The 18,406-nt window shown below is 46.0% G+C and overlaps 1 protein-coding gene across 3 annotated transcripts in view; it reads left to right on the forward strand.

The window, feature by feature from the left end:
• The window catches only part of ACTL8 (actin like 8), a 61,980-nt gene extending 43,850 nt beyond the window's left edge, over nucleotides 1-18,130 (forward strand). For all 3 annotated transcript variants that reach the window (XM_027625613.1, XM_027625621.1, XM_027625604.1), the window contains exons 2-3: nucleotides 14,757-15,141; nucleotides 16,895-18,130. In XM_027625613.1, coding sequence (XP_027481414.1) covers nucleotides 14,794-15,141; nucleotides 16,895-17,647 — 1,101 coding nt within the window. In that variant the 5' untranslated portion in view covers nucleotides 14,757-14,793 and the 3' untranslated portion in view covers nucleotides 17,648-18,130. The remainder of the gene's footprint in view (nucleotides 1-14,756; nucleotides 15,142-16,894) is intronic.
• The last annotated feature ends 276 nt before the right edge of the window (nucleotides 18,131-18,406 follow it).

The following is an 18,406-nucleotide window of genomic DNA, read 5'->3' on the forward strand; positions in this document are numbered from 1 at the left end:
ACACATATGCATACCCCATGACAGCTTCATGGTCTTCCTGTTCACTGCTCTATCTGCAGAGCCCAGCACGGTGCCTGGCAAACAGAAGGTGCTCAATAAATATTTGTCAAAGGGGGCGCCTGGGTGGTTCAGTTGGTTAAGTGTCTGCCTTCAGCTCAGGTCATGATCTCAGGGTCCTGGGATCGAGCCCCGCATCGGGCTCCCTGCTCAGTTGGGAGCCTGCTTCTCCCTCTCCCTCTGCTGCTCTTCCTGCTTGTGCCCCCCCCCCAACTCTCTCCCTCTCAAATAAATAAAAACATAAAGATAAATCTTAAAAAAAAGTATTTGTCAACGGTTGTAGCTCTAACCCTGCCACCTCTTACCAACCCAGTGAGCACTCCTCTCTCTCTTGCTGGCCTTGTCCTAGGGCCAGGTGGGACGGGGACCCAGGGACCAGATGTCACCTGCCCTGATGATCTGTGACATGTGGCCTGGACATTGGTGTGTCCCCTCTGGTCCTTGGGGGGGGCAGCTGGTTAAAGGCATTTCTTACCCCCCTCCCCCTTTCCTTCTCACTCTTTCTAGGCTGCCAGGATCTTATTAGCCCTGTTTACACGGCCAGGATGTCGAGTGATTAATTTTTAATGGCTTGGTTTATTGCATGTTTGAATGGTTTATTGAGTAATTCCCACATTTAAGTGATTAATTCCCCAGAGTTCAGAACGACTGGTTAGTTTTACATTAATCAGGGTTCTGAATGCCAAGAGACAATCAATCAATCCTCCCTGCCAGGGAGAGTAATGTTAAAATACCTCAAGGTACAATGGAGTTAAGAAAAGGAGTAATTAAAACCCTGCCTTCCCCTCATGCAAATTTGATGTCTCTCTCTGTCTCTGTCTCTCTCCCTTCTGCCTGCCCTCCCCCTTCCTCAGTGAAGGCACTCCCTGAACCCAGTCACTCTTTTGAAGGATCAATTCTACCCTGCCCTTGGACTTCCTATGATGAGGCTCAGCCCATCTGCCTCTGGAGGTGAGACCTGCTCAGCTCCCTGCCCCCAGGAGAGGACTCTGGACCTAATGAGGACTGTTGCAGGGCCCCAGGCGTTTGTCCCCCAGCTTGGTTCCTGATGTGCAGGGAAGCCGAGAGCCATGTCTGACCTCATAATGAAATGTCTGGTTTCAGTTGGTAGCCCAGCAGGTGGGATCTCCCTACAGGAGGCAAGGGGAGGGTGTTTGGGATGGGGGCTTTGCCTTTGGGCCCTACCACAGACCCCCAGGGCCTGGTCAGCCATGAACAGGAAAGAAACGTGAGCTACTTTTGCATCTGTATGGGTCCCCTAGGGCTGCTATGACAAATGACCACAAACTTAGTTCTTAAAACAAGACAGATTTATTCCCTTACGGTTCTGGAAGTCTGAAGCACAAAGTGAGTCTCAAATCAAGTTGTGGCAGGGCTGCGTTCCTCTTGGAAGCCCCAAGGAAGACTCCATCTCCTTGCCTTTCCCAGCTTCTATAAGCCACCTGCATTCCTGGGCTCACAGCCCCATCCTCTGTCCCCAGAGTCAGCAGTGTTGCTGCCTCTTTCTCTGACTCTGACCTTTTTCCTCTCTCCTCCACATTTCAAGGACCCTTGCGATTCCCTTGGGCTCATTTGAATAATCCAGGATATGTTCCCTATCCCAAGATCAGATGATTAGTAGCCTGAATTCTACCTGTAACCTTAATTCCCCTTGGCCACATAACCCAAACTGTTCACGGGTATTCACATGTTTGAGGATCCGGACACAGGCATCTTTGTGCTGTGCCGAACACAGCATGGAGAGGCTGAGAACAATGTAGCTGTTGGGTTAGAGGCATGAACTCAGGAGCCAGAGACTCTGGTTCATATCCTAGTTCAGCGCTCAGTGTCTGTGTGGACTCATTAAGTTTCCTCCCCGTGCCTCAGTTTCCTTACATAAACACCTGAAGCCAATGATGGTGTCTGGCCCACAGGGTGGCCGTGCTCGTGAGATGGGGAGCAAAGTGCTCCAATGGCGTGGGGGTCATGGGATGTATGCTCAGGGTGAGCAGCGGTCAAGTACGCAGCGGTCAAGTGCTGATATCCAAACACGGAGTGAGGATCCCCATGTCACGAGGGTTCCTTAGGGTCCAGCAAGAATGTAGGTAAAGGCGCCGAGTTCCTTACAAAATGTTTCCAACCAAACACAAAGCATTTTGTGTTTGGGGCCCTAGAGGGAGCCTTGGTGGACACACCCCAGAGTGCCTGTGTGCACAAATACTGTACAGACCCTCGGGGAGCAAAGATTCCGTGTAGACAATTAGCAGTAAGAGCCTCCACCAACTAACGGGACCTAAGGTGGTATGGTTCCACAGCGCTTCCTGTAAGTGATCTTGCTTGTCCTTTCAGCATCCATGAAAGGTAGTTGTTCTCATTTTCAGATGAAGGGTTAAGAGAACTAGTTAAGCTTGAGCCCCTTGGTTAGCCATGGCAGTGGTTACCCTGGGCTCTGGAAGCCACGGGCATGGATAGGAATCCAGGTCGCCCTGTAGACTGGGTGTCTTGGAGCCAATGCCCTCACCTGTGTAAACTCTAATCCCTGCATCCGTATACCAGAGATGGTCCTATGCCCTTGTCATTGGCTTCTTGTACGGTTTAGATGAGATAATATGTGTGCAGTGCCCTGCCTGGAGCCTGGCACAGTGTAAGCACCAGCAGGTTTCTGGGTTGTGGTCGTCCGTGGAGAAACGAGCTCCCATGTGGGAGCTGGCTGGTGCTAGAAGCTTTCTGGAGTCAAGGCTTGATTCTGGCGGCATTTGGAAGACAGACAACACCCCGGAAGACACACAGCATCATCTGGTATTGGGATAAGTGCCATAGAACTAGTAAAGTTCGCTGCTGTGATTCTGGCTGGGAGCAGAGTGGGTGGACAGGGAGACCTTCTCTGATGGGCAACCCTTGAACCCAGACGGTCATGGCGAGAAGCAGTGGTTTCCAGAAGAGCTGGAACAGGTGTTCCAGACAGAGGGCATAGGGAACGCCAGGGTCCCAGGGAGGACGGAGTAGGCTGTGGTCTGGGGAAGGAAAGAACAGGAAAACATCAGTGGGGCTGGAGGCCTGTGCGCCGAGGGAGAGGGTAGAGTATGATGTTGGAAAAGCAGACAAAAGTTTCTTATAGTACGGAGTCTAGAACTAACTGTGGTTAATTGTTCTGATGCCGTTCAAGTTTTTTCTCCACTGGATTATTTTCATCAGCACAAAACCAACATACTTTTTCTCATCTATCAAAAAAGAAAGAAAAGAAAAGAAACCCAAGCCCCCTGGGGCCTCATATCTCTCCACATCTGTTGTTGTATTTCTCTGCTTCCTTTCATAGCAGAACTCATCAAAATCGTCTATACTCGCTGTCTCCGATTTCTGTCCTCCCATCCTTCCTTTTCCTGAAAGCTTTTAATTTTCAGAACTGTTCATACTTAGAGAAGGTGCAAGAACAGTTCAATGCACTCTCAAAAGCCCTTCACCTCTGTGCAGTAGTCAATATCTTCTGACCACATTTGCTTTGAGGTTTTTTCTATTTACATGTGCTGGGTTAGTTCCCGATCTACTTGGAAGTAAATTGCATGACATTTTACCTTAAATACCTCTTTATGCATCTCTTAAAAATCAAGGCTATTCTCCTTCAAAACCACAATACAGTGATCAAATGCAGGAAATCTGACAATGAAGACACAACCCATGTTCAAATATCACCAATAGTTTCCCAAATATTCTTTTCAAAAATTCACTTAAAAGATTTGCATGCAAATAAGATTCACCCTTTTCTATGTGATTCTTTATGTAACCAAGATATAATCCAGTTCTGTCATCCCCCCAAATTCCTCCGTGCCCCTACGTAGTCAACCCTTCCTACCACCTCCAGCCCTCGGCAACCACCTGTCTCTTCTCTGTGTTGACAGTTTTTGCCTTTTTCCAGAATGTCCTAGAAATGCAAACATACAGCCTGCAGGTCTGGCTTCTTTCATTTCACACGCTGATTTTGAAAGTCATCCATTCTGTTGTACATATCCATAGTTTGTTCCTTTCTGCTGCTGAGCGGGACACCGTTGGATGGACATACCCCAGTTTATCCATTCCCCAGGTGGAGAACATTTAGGCTGTTTCCAGGTGCGGGTAATTTACATTGGTGCAAAGTCTTTCCTGTGAACATAAATTTTTATTTCTCTTAAGAATCAGGTTGCTGGGTTGACTGGTAGGTAGAGGTTTAACTTTATAAGAAACTTCCAAGCTGTTTTCCTGATGGGGCCTTTTTATGCTCCAATCAGCAGTGTATGAGAGTTTTAGTTCTTTCACGTCCTTGCCAGCGACTGGTATTGTTCTTTAAAAAAAAAATTTAGCCTTTCTAATATGTATGTAGTAGTGTGTCATTGTGGTTTTACTTGGCATTTCCCTAATGACTAATGATGTTTAGCATCTTCTTGTGTGCGTATGTGTCATCTATATAACTTCTGTGATGAAGCGTCCAAATTTTTGCCATTTTTAACATGCTCATTTTTTTATTATTGAGTTTTGATAGTCCTTTATATATTCTGGATATAAGCCCGACATCAGAAATGTGATTTACAGATATTTTCTACCAGTCCTGTGGCTAATGTTTTTCATTCCCATAGTAGTGTCTTTTAAAGAGCAGAATTTTTTTAAGTCTTGATAAAACTCTTTCAAAATCTTTCCTGTTATGGATTGTGGTATTGTATCTAAGAACACCTAGATGTTCTTAGATAAGGTCACAAGATTTTCTCTTACGGTTTCTCCTATAAGTTTTACAGTTTGCTTTTGTTTTGTTTTGTTTTGTTTTGTTTAAGTAGGTTCCACACCCAGCATGGAGCTCAACACAGGGCTCAATCTCATGTCCCTGAGATTAAGACGTGAGCTGAGATCAAGAGTCAGACGCTTAACCAACTGAGCCAGCCAGGCGCCCCCAGTTTGGGGTTTTATAATTACGGTTTGCATGATCTATTTTTAGTTAATTTTTTGTGCAAGAGGTGAGGAATGGGGTGAGGTTATTTTGTTTTCCACAGAGAGCTTCAATTTGTTTCCAGCACTGTTCATTGGAAAGACTACCTTTCATCACTGCAATGTCCTACCTGGCACCTTTGTCAGAATCCTTGGCCATGCTTGTCAGAGTCTGTTCCTGCACTCTGTTCTTTCCCAGTCATCTGTGTGGACATCCATACACCAATATCATAGCCTCTTGATGACTGTGGATTTACAGCGGGTCTTGAAATCAGATAGTGTGAGTCTTCCAACTTTGTTCTTTTTCAAAATTGTTTGGCCATTCTCATTCCTTTGTCTTCCTGTATAAATGTGAGAGTCAGATTGTTGATACCTAAAAAAAAAAAATTCTGCAGGGATTTTGATTGGGATTGAATCAATAAATCAGTTTGGGGAGAATTGACATCTTAATGGTATCACATCTTCTCATCCATGAACACAGCATCTCTATTTACTTAGATTTTCTTTGGTTTCTTCCATCAGTGTTTGTAGTTTTCAGCATATTTTATGACACATTTTCATAGATTTATGCCAAAGTCTTTTACGGTTTTTGATGCTATTATGAATGGCACTGTTTTTAAAAATTTTGACGTCTAGCTGTTTGTTGCTGGTATGTAAAATAAAACTGAGTCTTAAAATATGGAACTTGAATGATGTGACTTGGCCAAGCTCATTTATTAGTTGTAGTATCTTTTTTTTTTTTTTTTTGTAGGTTCTTTGGGATTTTCTACATAGGTAATTATGCCTTCTGTAAATAGGGGCAGTTTCATTTCTTCCTTTGCAATTTGTATGGCTTTTCTTTCTTGTTCTTGACGTATTGTACTGGGTAGGACTTCTGGTTCATTGTTGAAGAGGAGGGGTGAGAGGGGACGTCCTTACTGTTCCTGATCCTACGGAAGGAAGTTCCAGTCTTTCACCATTATCTGTAGGTTTTTTTCTAGATGCCCCTTATCAGGTTAAGGAAATTCACTTGTAGTCCTAACTGTTGAAATGTTTTATTATGAATGCACATTGAACTTTATGCAATGGTTTTTTTCCATTGAGATAATCATGTGGTTTTTCTTCTTGGTCTGTTGCTAGGTCGAAGTATATTGGCATTAAAATATTGAACCAGCCTTAGATCTCTGAGATACACCCCATTCAGTTGATGTGTATTATCTTTTTTATATATTGCTGGGTTTGCTAATATTTCATTGAGAATTTTTTTGTATCTATGTTCACGAGAGATTTTGTTTTGTAGGGTTTTTTGTAATATTTTTGATTTGGGTATCACGTAAATGCTGCCCTCACAAAATGAGTTGGGATGCATTCCCTCCTCTTCTGCTTTCTGGAGGAGATTGTATACAATGAGCTTTGTTTCTTCCTTCAGTGTTTGATAAAATGTACTAGTGAAGACATTTGGCACTGTCATTTTCTTTGTTGGAAGGTTTTTAAACTAAAAATTCATCTCTTTCTTAGTTTGAAGGCTATTTGGCTCATATGTTTCTTTTTGAGCGAACCGTGGTATCTTCTGTCTTTGAAGGACTTTGTTCATTTCACCTACGTTGTCAAACTGATAGGCAGAAAGCCGTTCATAATATTCTCTTTTCATGCTGTTGAGTTGGAAGTAATGTCACCTCATTCCTGATATCAACCCTTTGTGTCTTTCCTCTTTTTTTTTTCTTGGTCTGACTGGTGGTTTATTAATTTATCTATCTTTTCAAAGGACCGACTTTTCATTTTATTGAGTTTTCTCTATTGGTTTCCTGTTTTCAACTTTTATCATTTCCACCTTCTGCTTGATTTGAGTTTAACACATGCTTCCTTTTCTGGTTTCCTGAGGTGGGTGGTTAGATTATTGGCTTGAAACCTTTCTCCTTTTCCTCATATGAACATTTAATGCTATAAACTCCCTCTGAGCACTGCTTTAGCTGCACCCCACCCATTCTGATAGGTTGTATTTTTATTTCCATTCATTTCAAAATATTTTCTAATTTTTTTTCTTTGACCCATGAGTTATCTCGACTCACACTATTTAATTTCCAAAGGTTTGGGGAGTTTCCTGATATCATTCTATTTTTGCCTTCTAGCCTAATTCCTTTATGATGAGAGAACCTGCTTTATATGATTTCAATTCTACATTTGTTAAGGTTTGTTTTGTGGCTCCTAAGGTGGCTTATCTTGGTGAGTGTCCCATGTGCTTTGGAAAAAGAATGTGCATTCTGCTCTTATTTAATGGAATGCTTTAAAAATGTCAGTTGGAAAATTAGCAAAGATACAGAATTCATGAACAGCCAGCCAACTTGGCTTATCTACTTCGACTCTCAATTACGAGAAAAGGAGTCATGGCCTACAGGTCGAATGGTGGATTTTTCTATTTCTTTTTATGCATCTTTTAGTCTTTGCTTAAAGAGTTGAGTTTTGAATACCTGTTCGATGCATATATATTTAGGATTATTATGTCATTTTGGTGAACCGGACTTTTACCATTATATAACACCTGTCTTTGTTCCTGGTGATATTCTTTGTTAGGAAGCCAACATTGTCTGATATTAAGGTAGCTACTCCTGCTTTCATTTGATTCATTCTTATGTGGTTTAGTTTTTTTCTATTCTTTTACTTTTTAACTAATCTTTAGCATTGTATTTAAAGTGGATTTCTTACAGATAGTCTGCAGTTAGGTCTTTTTGTTGTTGTTATTCCAACGGACAATCTCTGTCTTTCAATTGGTGTGGCTTGGGGCATATTATTTTAGTGTTATTGTTGATATGGCTGGATATAGGGCTACTATTTGTGTCTCTCAGTCCCTGCTCTGTTCTTTTGTTTCTCTGTTCCTTCTATCTTGCCATGTTTTAAGATTATTTGGATGTTTTTTAGTATTCTGTTTTACTTTATCTGTTGTATTTTTGGGTTTCTCTTTGTATTGTTATTATTATTATTATTATTTTTATTGCTTGCTCTTGGGATTGGCATGCATATACCCAGCCTTTTTTTTTAATTAAAAAAATTTTTTTTGTATACCTAGCCTTTAACAGTCTAATTAGAGTTAATGTTTACACTTCACATACGTGTAAAACTTGCAACCACATAGCTTACTTCCCCCACCTCCTTTCTCATAGGACTTACAAGCATTACGTCCACATACCCTGGAAACACCACCACACATTGTTATAACTTTTCGCTTTCAATGGCCATATCCATTTTTAAGAGGATAAAGGATCCTTTTATATTTGCCCAGATATTTACTAAATCTGGTATTCCTCCTTCACTCCTGCAGTTCCAGATTCTGGTATCATTGTCCTTCAACCTGAGGAACTTTCATTAGCATTTCTTTTTTCTTTTTTATTTCTTTTTCTTTTTTTTATCATTAGTATTTCTGAAAGCAGTGCTGCTGGGGATGAATTTTCTTGGTTTTCCTTCAACTAAGAATGTCTCCTTTTGTCTTCATTCCTGAGGGATACTCTTGGTGGGTATGGAATTCTGGGTTGACATTTGTGTCCGATGAGAAGTCTGCAGTCAGCCTAATTGTTGTCCCCCACCCTCCATATTTATAATGCTTTCATTTTTCTCTGGAGGTTTCCAAGATTAAGCAAGAGAAAACTTCAGTATTCGGTAGTTGACTACACTGTGTCTACACGTGTGTTTGTGTGTTTTGTTTTTTAAATTTATTCTCTTTGGGGTGTGGTGTGCCGAGCTCCCTGAATTTATGTCTTTCACAGAATTTGGGAAATTTTTAACCATTATTGCTTCAAATACTTTATACTGTGATGATCTTTCTTCTCGTCTTGTGGGACTTCAATGACATGAATATCAGACGTTTTTATATTATCCCATGGGCCTCTAAGGCTCTTTTTGTTACATTATCTCCTTCCTGTTTTTCAGATTGGGTAATTTCTGTTGATATCATAATTTATCTTATTCATTGCTCTGCCACCTCCCTTCTACTATGGAAAAGATTTTAAAAATTCAGATATTATGCATACCTCTTGGTTCTTTTTATAGAATCTACCTCTCACTGAGAACACCTGTCCTTCCCTTCACTTACAGTGCATCTACCTGTATGTCCGTTATAACCGCTGTTCAGACATCTTCAGTAATTCCAGCATCTGGGTCATCTCAGTGTTGGCGTTTATCTTTTCCCTGAAGGATTAATTAGGTTTCTCTGATTCTCTGTGTGTTGGGTAATTTTGGTTTCTATGCTGGATATCCTGAATATTCTGCTGCGAGGCTCTTCTGGAGAACACTTGTTTTCTTGGTTCTGTTTTAGCGTGCAGTGGCCCAGCTGGGCTCAGGCTGTACTTGGTCTTCTTCCGTGAGTGGTGGTTCCAATGTCAGTTCCACTCATAGTGGCTTCGTGCTGCTGCTTGGGTCCCTCCCTCGCACGCACATGTGCATCCGGGCCTTGAGCCGGTTCTTACACAGAACAAGAGGAGTTCCTTCTCTGCTCTCTTCTTTCCATCCCCGTTGACTTACAAGGGCCCCCTTTCCTGATGTTATGGCCAGAAGGACAGGTCTTCCCTTGGTCTTAGAGGTCAGTTACACCCTCCTGAAGCTCATCTGGGAACCCGTCGCAGGGTGACACTGCAAGAGAAAAGGGGAAATAGAACAGATGAGAACTTCACCCCTCGCTGGGTTGTTTCTCTAAGTTTTGATTCTTCTCTTTAATCTGCCTGTTTTGCTTTTCCTTTTGCTTTTTGCATTTTGTTTGACGTTGTTAGTTATATTCAGTGGGAGGCAGGGCTGCGGTACTCTGTCCCTGGTGCTGCTAGCACCAGGAGGCCATGATAATGTTCTTTATGTAATTTTATTTCTCTGATCCGCACTTGGAAAATGTACATTGTGTTAGTGACCCTGTCCTTCAATTTCGAACCCTTAACATTTCTTTTGTTACGTGCACTGCTGATTTTTTTTGGAGAGCAGGGAGCCAGTTTTGTAGATCTCTGTCTCCTACCTCTCAGGCTTTTCTCCATTAGTGACACTCCGATGAAACTCTTTTGCCAAGGCTACTGGTGATTTCTGTGTTGCTAAATTCCATGGATATTTCTCAGTCTTCATCTAATTTCTCTCTTCTTGACATATATTCTCTGCTTGGCCTCTGACATACCCTCCTATCCCTTAGCCACTCCTTTTCATCATCTTTACTGGTTCCTTCTCAACGCCCAGCCCCTAGACCTTAAATTACCTGCAGGCACTTGTCTTGATCTACCCCTAGTCTCTTCATGAGTTCATCCATGCCCAAAACTTGCAATTTCATCCACTCAGTAAGTTCCAATTATATCTCCAGCTCAGACATCTGCAGACTCTGCCTCTGGACATCGTCATGTGTACCTAATAGGCATCGCAAACTGTTATCACGTCCAACATAAAAAAAATCCCAATTTCCTCCCTGCCCCAAACCTGCTCCTTCTATAGTCTTCTCCATTTCAGTAAGTGGGTACTTCATTCTTCCAGCTTTTCAGGCCCCAGATCTTGGTGTTTTCCTTCATTCTTCTCCTTGTCTCGTGCTCCACTCTAACAACAGTCTTCCCTAAGTACATCCAGAGTCTGACCACTTCCCACCTTCTTTCCTGCTGTCACCGTAATGCAGGCCACTGTCATCTGTCATGTCCTTTCCATCCCCTGCTTCTACCTTGATCTCTGTGCTCCGTTCTTCATATCAGCTCAAGTGGTGTGTGTACGACTCAAGTCAGATCATGTCATTGCTCTGTTCAACCCCCACGCCCCTAGTGGTTTCCCATGTCTCTAAACAATATGAAGGCCTGCGAGGCCCGCCCAAGATCTTTGGCACCCTTCCCCTCGCCCACTACACACATCCCATTATATGGTCCTCCTGACTGTTCCTAGAACACACGTACCAGTTTCTTCCTCAGGGCTTTTGCATCTACTGTTCCTTTGGCTTGGACACTTTTCCAGGTAATCGCATGCCTTATTCTCTCACTCCTGTTCTCTGCTCACAGGTCACCTGATAGAGAGGCCTCTCCTGACTGCCCCGTCTAGAACAACACCACAACACTGTGCTCCTTATTCTCCCTGGCCCTCTTATCAGATTTTATTTTTCTTCATTGTACTAAGTCCCACTCCCCTCCCCCTGGCATGATGTATTTGATCTGGTGCTTACTGACAATCTCAGTAGGATGTCAGGTCTGGGAGGGCAGGAACTGCTCCATTGAGTCAGGCTAGAATTGTTCTTGGTACATCGTGGGTGCTCCGTGGGAATGTATAGTATTGCTGACTCAGTAAAAATGCTTTTGAATATGTGGATTTTATCTCTGTCCTTGGAGCTGGGCTCCATGGCATCCCCCAGACTTTCTTCCTACATCATGGCCCAAGAGAGGAATGGCGCACTGCCTCTCTGCCTTCTGTTCCCAGGCTAGGTCGCTCAGGCCACCAGCCTGCCCTCCCCCCATGCCTCCGGTGAGCATCTTGTTGCACAGCCACAGTGGAGGTCATCCCAGCAGGCTGTCCTCCGATTCGGAAGGCCAGGGCCAGGGAAGCATCCACCAGTGAGCCCGCTCTTGTGATGCGGGGAGGTTGGTGGATGTCATCCATGCATCCGGTTCTCCATCACTGGGTGATCCAGGGTGAGCAGGCCAGGGAGGAGGCCAACACCTTCGCCCCATCTCTCTTCCTTTCTGCTCTCCCCCATCTGATGTCAGAGCTATTTCAAGGTGGTAGAGCTTTGTCACTGCCCCAAGGTTGGTGGTGGTGGGGAGCCTCTGGCCAGGGCCGCCAAGTGGCTGTCATCACCCACAATGATGTGCGGGCTCAGCTGCTGCCCAGAACGGAGGCAGAGCATAGAGCCAGTGGGGTGACAGCCCCAGATTTCACCTTCGGGCCGCGCTACCTTCCTGGATGTTACTCTTACGGGAAACACCCACGTGCATTCCGGGCACCAAGGGTGCCATCTGGGTGACAGGTCGCATTCTGCAAGGTGATTACATCAACCTTTAGGTGTCCCTGCACCCATGGGATTTTTCCCTTAACATTTTTTACTTAGAGTAAAAATCACTCTTTGTAGTGTATAGTTGCAAGAGTTGACAAACGTATACGGTCATAGACTCACCCTCACCACCCAGATCTAGCACGGTTCCGTCATCACCCCCAATCCTGCCATAACCCCTCGTGGCCACCCCCCCTTCCACTCCTGGCCACTGGCACCCCCAGATTTGTTTTCTTTTTTTTTTTTTTAAAGATTTTATTTATTTATATGAGAGAGAGAGTGAGCATAAGCAGGGGGAGCAGCAGAGGGAGAGGGAGAAGCAGACTCCCCCGCTGGGCAGGGATCCCGATGCGGGGCTTGATCCCAGGACCCCGTGATCATGACCTGAGCCCAAGGCAGACGCTTAGCCGACTGAGCCACCCAGGCGCCCCCTCTTTTCTGTCCTTATACGTTTGCCTTTTCCAGAATTGTCATGGGAATCAAATCATACAGTTGTTGCCTTTTGAGTCTGGGTTCCTTCCCCCAGTGTACTCGAGACTTGTTCGTTATTACACGTGCCACTTGTTCATATCTGTTTGTCGTTGAGTATTACTCCACTGAATGGAGATTTGCTCATCCATTCTCCAGCTGAAGGATCGTTAGGTGGTTGCTCGGTTTTGATGATTATAAACAAAGCGACTATAAACATGTGCATGAGGATTTTGGGGTGAATGTACGTTTTCATTTCCCTTGGGAGAATACCTAGGAGTGAGAGTCCTAGGTATGGTGGGTGTATATTTACGTTTATATAAGAAGTTGCCAAACTGTTTTCCAAAGTGTTTTATTTTGCATTCCCACCGGCAGCGGCAGTGTATGTGGGCTCCAGGCCCCCCACATCCTCGCCCCTCACCTGGTCCGGTCAGCCTCTAACCTTGAGCATTCTCCTAGCCAGGTGGTGCCGTCTCATTGTGGTTTTAATGTTCATTTTTCTAATGACTCATGAGTTCAGCCTCTTTTCATACGTTTGCTTGCCATTCGTGTATCTTTTTTTGTGATGTGTTTGAATCTTTTGCCCACTTGAACTATTGGATTGTTTTTCTTGTGTTGGGTTTTGTGAGTTTGTTCATTATAGTTTTGGGATGCAAGTTGCTTATCAGATATATGATTTCAAATACTTTCGCCCAGTCTGTGGCTTGTCTTTTTGTTCCCTTCACAGTGTCTTTCAAAGTACAAGTTTCTGGGGCGCCTGGGTGGCTCAGTCGGTTAAGCGTCTGCCTTCAGCTCAGGTCATGATCCCAGGGTCCTGAGATTGAATCCTGTAGTGGGGCTCCCTGCTCAGTGGGGAGTCTGCTTCTCCCTCTCCCTCTGCCTCCCCCCACTGCTTGTGCACTCTCTCTCTCTTTCTCTCTTGCAAATAAATAAATAAAATATTTTTTTAAAAAAAGTACAAATTTCTTAAATTTTGACAAAGTCCAGCCTATCATTTTGTTCTTTTATGGACCAGGCAAATGATGTTCTCTCTAAGGAAATTCTACTGTATCTGAGGTCACGGCGATGTTCTCCTCTGTTTCTTTTAAAAGTTGTATTCTAGTTTTAGGTTTTATGTTTAGATCTATCATCCATTTTGAGTTTTTTTTAATAAGGTGTGAGGTATGGATTGAGGTTAGTTTTTTTTTTTTGCATGTGGATTTCCAGTTGTTCCCTACCATTTACTGTAAAGACCATTGGTCCTTCCTTTCCTGGTTTTTGCACCTTGTCAAACTTTGTGAGGATGTGCGTCTGGACTTGTCATTCCATTCTCCATGTTTCTGTGATAAATCTTTCACCAATGCCACATTGTCTTGGCTACTGTAGTTTTGTAGTAAGTCTGGAAATCAGGTAGTGACCACACCTGCCTTTCTGGCATGGTGGTTCTTATGCCCCCCCTTTAGAGGCATCGAAACACCATGATTGTGGTCAGACATCCTGCGTACTGCCTCCCTTATGCAGTAACTTAGTCGCCTAGCTCCGACTCAAAACCCACTTCTCGGGCTTAGCCTGATGCTCAGAGTGTGGCCTTTGGAATCTGCTTTGGGTATAATTGTCAGCCCAGCTGGTCAGTTGCGTGGCCCTGGGAAAGTAACTTCAAGCCCTCTATGCCTCAGTGTCCCCACCTGTAAAATGGGGGTCACAGTGGTGCCTGCCTTACAGGTTGTGGTACAGAAGAAACGATCACCTGCTCAAGCCATATGAAAGTGCATTTGATCATTTTTGACCGACAGAAATGGCAATTTTACATAGTTCAACCTCCCATGCAAGGTGTTCCTCCTAGAGCTAGACCAAGAGCATGCACCGCAGAAATGGTAGCTCTGCAGGTTGTCACTGTCATCACTGTCATTGTCACCATGGTTACCACAGCTCATGCTGCTATTGCCCCTATGCTGTTATTACGAGGGCGGTGGCCCCCGAGGCTCATGACCCTGAGTTCTCGAATCAGGCAGCCAGCCACCATCAAGTGCTTCCTGGGTGAAAGCTTCTTGTGAAGGCTGCCAAGAGTAGCAGGGCCCAACCTCTGCTCCTGTGGAGTGGAAGTGTGCCCCTGGTATAACAGACAAGTGTGTGAAGTACAAGGGGAGAGGTGGGTGGGAAGGAGGGCTTGGCAGGACTTTGCAGGCAGGGTCTTGTAGGGTGATTAGGAGTTTGAGACAGGAGGAACATTGCAGGTACAGCTTGTGCAAAGGCTTGGAAGGGGAGATGGACACACTTTAGGGGAGCCTGAAGCTTGATTCTGGGGTGGCGAGTGGGCAGGAGTTCATGGTGGCCTGGAAAAACCCCGCGTCCTTTCTCTCCACAGTCGAGTCCAGAAGACCTCTCCCACCTCTGCCTTCACCATGGATGCGAGAACCATTATCATCGACCACGGGTCTGGCTTTCTGAAGGCTGGCTTTTCTGGGTGGAATGAGCCCCAGATGGTCTTCCCAAGCATCGTGAACTACATCCCATGCAGGGAGAATCCTGGCCCCAGCTATGCCCAAAGGCGCGTGAGTCTAGGCATCGACATTTGCCATCCTGATACCTTTAGCTACCCCATCCAGCGTGGCCGTATCCTCAACTGGGAGGGCATGGAGCACATCTGGTCGTTTGTCCTGGAGAGACATAGACGGGAGCATGAGGACTTCCCTGTGATGGTCACAGAGTCCCCTCTGAAGGAGCCTGCGGACCGACGGAAGACCCTGGAGGTAAGGCGAGTGGGAAATAACCTGGCATTTTGTGTTCAGACATGACTGAGTATCAGGAACTCTGCTTTCTAACTAATTTGCCCCATAAATGTTTCCTGAGTACCCAGTGTGTGCCTGGCACTTGTTGTAGGCAAGATGGGGTTCATGGAGTTTCCTCTAACAGATGGAGACACAGCAGTTGAAATGTTCTGTGGAGAAGGGGAGACACTGGATACTTTGTTTGTGGATCCCATAAATGTTCCAAGATCATATTCCACCTTGAAGTTGCAGGGGTTGGGTCTTGCAGGCCGCAGAGGCTGTGGGGAGTGCTTAGATTTTACTCTAAATCAAGGTTTGGCAAACTACAGCCGGTGAGCCAAATTGGCCCACCATCTGTTTTTATAAATAAAGTTTTATTGGAACACAGCCATGTCCACCCATTTACATACTGTCTTTGGCTACTTTCATACCGTATCAGCAGAGCTGTGATACTTGTGGCAGAGACCGTATCCATACCGTGTAAAGGCTAAAAAACTTACTCACTGTAGGTTTGCTAGATAAAATCCGTGGTGCCTAGTTAGAGCTGGATTTCAGATAAGCAACAAATAGTACTTTAGTATAAGCATGTCCCAAGTATTGCATGGGACATACGTATATGAAAACATTATTTGTTGTTTGTCTGAAAGTCGAATTTAATTGGGCAGCCTGTATTTTTATTTGCTAAATTTGGCAACCCCAACTGTCTAGCTTTTATAGAAAATGCTTGCCAAGCCCTGCTCTAAATAAATCGGAAGATCCTGGAGAGTTTTAAGTGGGATTCATATTTAATTTACTATTTGAAAAAGAGCGCCTTGGCTTCTATTTGGGAAGTGGATGGTGGTGGGACAGTATTCTGAGTGTGGGCATAGGGGAGCTCCCCGCCGCCTTAGCGGGGAAGATGGTCCTTCTGGGGCCTGAAGAGGAGGCTACGTGGCCAAAGGCCACGGCAGATGGCAGACTAGTGCTGCCTTTCTGGGTCTGTAGGGTCAGAAACCTGGGGATGCAGTCAGAGCTGGGGAATTAGGGAGGCGGTTGGGGTGCTCTGTAAAGGTCTGGGTGGGGAGGGAGTGTGGTGGTGAGTGGGGGAGAATATCAGCCTAGGGACTTTGCCAAAACCTAAATGTCAGAATTCCAGTTTTGTCTTGATGTGTGGAGGAAAAAAGACTTCACTTACCAGGAGGTGAGAGTATGTATCTCCCTCCCTCCCTCCTTCCCTCGCTCTCTTCCTCCCTTCCTCCCCCTCCTTTTTTGGACGCAGTGGTGGATATGATATATGTGTTTCTTGTCTAATTTCTTCTTCCCTTTTCTCAAGAAATGGGTCAGGTGGCTGATCTGCCCCTTGGCCGTAGCCCCCGCTGGTCCTGGACTCACACACAGCCAAGCATCTCAGCACCATTCCATGTAGCAGCTGACAGTTCCTCCCACCCCTCCACCAAAAACAGTCTTCAGAACAGTGGGGGTCCTCAAACACCCCCACTACCCCAGGGCAAATCGGACTCCTAATTCTCTAGCACCTCCCTTGTTCCACAGTGTGAGCTCCAGGGGCCCTGGGCCCCACCTCCTTGGGGCAGCACCCCCCCCCCCCCCGCCCCACACGCAGGGGACACAGGTCTGCACCTGCTTCAGTTCTGAGAGCTTAGCACATAGCTCAGTCTGGGGGAAAACAGAAACCAGAAATGGATCGGGGCCTTTTGTGCGGGGGAAATACCCTAGTGGCTCTTCTCCCTTCTTGCAGATTATGTTTGAGTTACAGGATGTGCCGTCCATACTGCTGGCAGACCAGCTGGAGATGTCCCTGTACGCCTCCGGCCTCCTGACCGGCGTGGTGGTCGATTCCGGCTACGGCCTGACACGCGTGCAGCCCTTCTACCTGGGCCGCCCCTTGCGGCCCAGCGGCAAGACGCTGGAGTTTGCGGGCCAGGATCTGTCGGCCTATCTCTTCAAGAGCCTCTTTAAGGAGGATCGCAACCACCACAACCTGTTTCAGCTGGAGACGGTGGCCACCACCCAGATGAGCAAGTGCTACGTGCCCCAGAATCTGGCAGAGGCGCTGGACTTCCGCCAGAGCCTGCCGAGCGGCTCAGATGAGAACAACACCTATCAGCTCCCCGATGGCACCCCAGTGGAGCTGACCCCCATGCAGCGGCTGGCCCCCGAGATGTTCTTCAGCCCCCAGGTGTTCGACCTGCAGGGGCCCAGCATCTCTCAGGCCGTGGTGGATGCCGTCTTGGCCTGCGAGGCCGCCCTGCACCCGCTGCTCATCTCCCACGTTATGGCCTGTGGGGGCAACACCCTCTATCCCGGTTTCACCAAGCGCCTGTACAAGGAGTTGATTACAGATCATTTCTCCTCCACCAAGGCCGCCATGTGGGTGGGTTCCAATAGAAACTTTAGCGTCTGGCTGGGGGCGTCCGTTGTGGCCCATCTGTCTTCCTATAAGTCCGAGTGGATGACCAAAGAGGAGTATGAAGAGAGTCAGAGGCTGTGACCCGTCCCAGGGGCTCGGGGGGGACCAATTTCCAGTGACAGGGTCGGGGCAGGGGTGGGGTTAGCTGGCTTTGAAATTCCGAGGTTATGAGGGTGTTCTTTAGGTTCTAGGGTTTTATCTCATTTCAAGAGTAGGATCCAGCCCAGAGGAGGACAGGGAAGCCCTCTGGGGATAGTGTCTCCAGGGGGTGGTCTGTCATTTGGAGGGGAGCAGTCAGTTAACATCTCCAGATAGCTGCTTACCTTTTGCTGGCATCTTCCTTGGGCTGTCCTGTTCTCAGTTCAGTAGGTTTTAACCAGGGCAAGAGAGGTGGGACCTGCTGCTGGGGTCCCAGTTATTTTTGACGAGGAGATGAGGGGTGGAATGGGAGAGATGAAGTTTTTCTAGTCTTACTCATTCTCTTTGGCCAGGGAGGATTTGCTACAGGTGAGCCCGCAGGCCCTCCCTCCCTCCTGTGGCCAGGGTCTTGTTTTATATCTGCAAATAAACAACTTCTTTGGAACCGGTGTCGGCTTCTGTTGTGGACGGCGGGGGCGGGGTGGGGTGGGGTACAGGTAGGGTGAGTGCGTGAGGACCAGGGTAGGTCTGGGGCGGCCTCTGGGGACCCACTGAGCCGGATGGGGCCCCCCGTTCTTCCTCTGCCACAGTCTCTCTCTTAATCCCAGCTGTCCCAATATTCTGGTAAAGTTTGAGCTTCTACTAGCGTAACGTTTATTTGGTAAATATTGGAGGCACTATGGGTAAAAGATACTAGAGGTT

This window comes from Zalophus californianus, chromosome 4 (genome assembly GCF_009762305.2).
Source record: "Zalophus californianus isolate mZalCal1 chromosome 4, mZalCal1.pri.v2, whole genome shotgun sequence".
NCBI lineage: Eukaryota > Metazoa > Chordata > Mammalia > Carnivora > Otariidae > Zalophus > Zalophus californianus.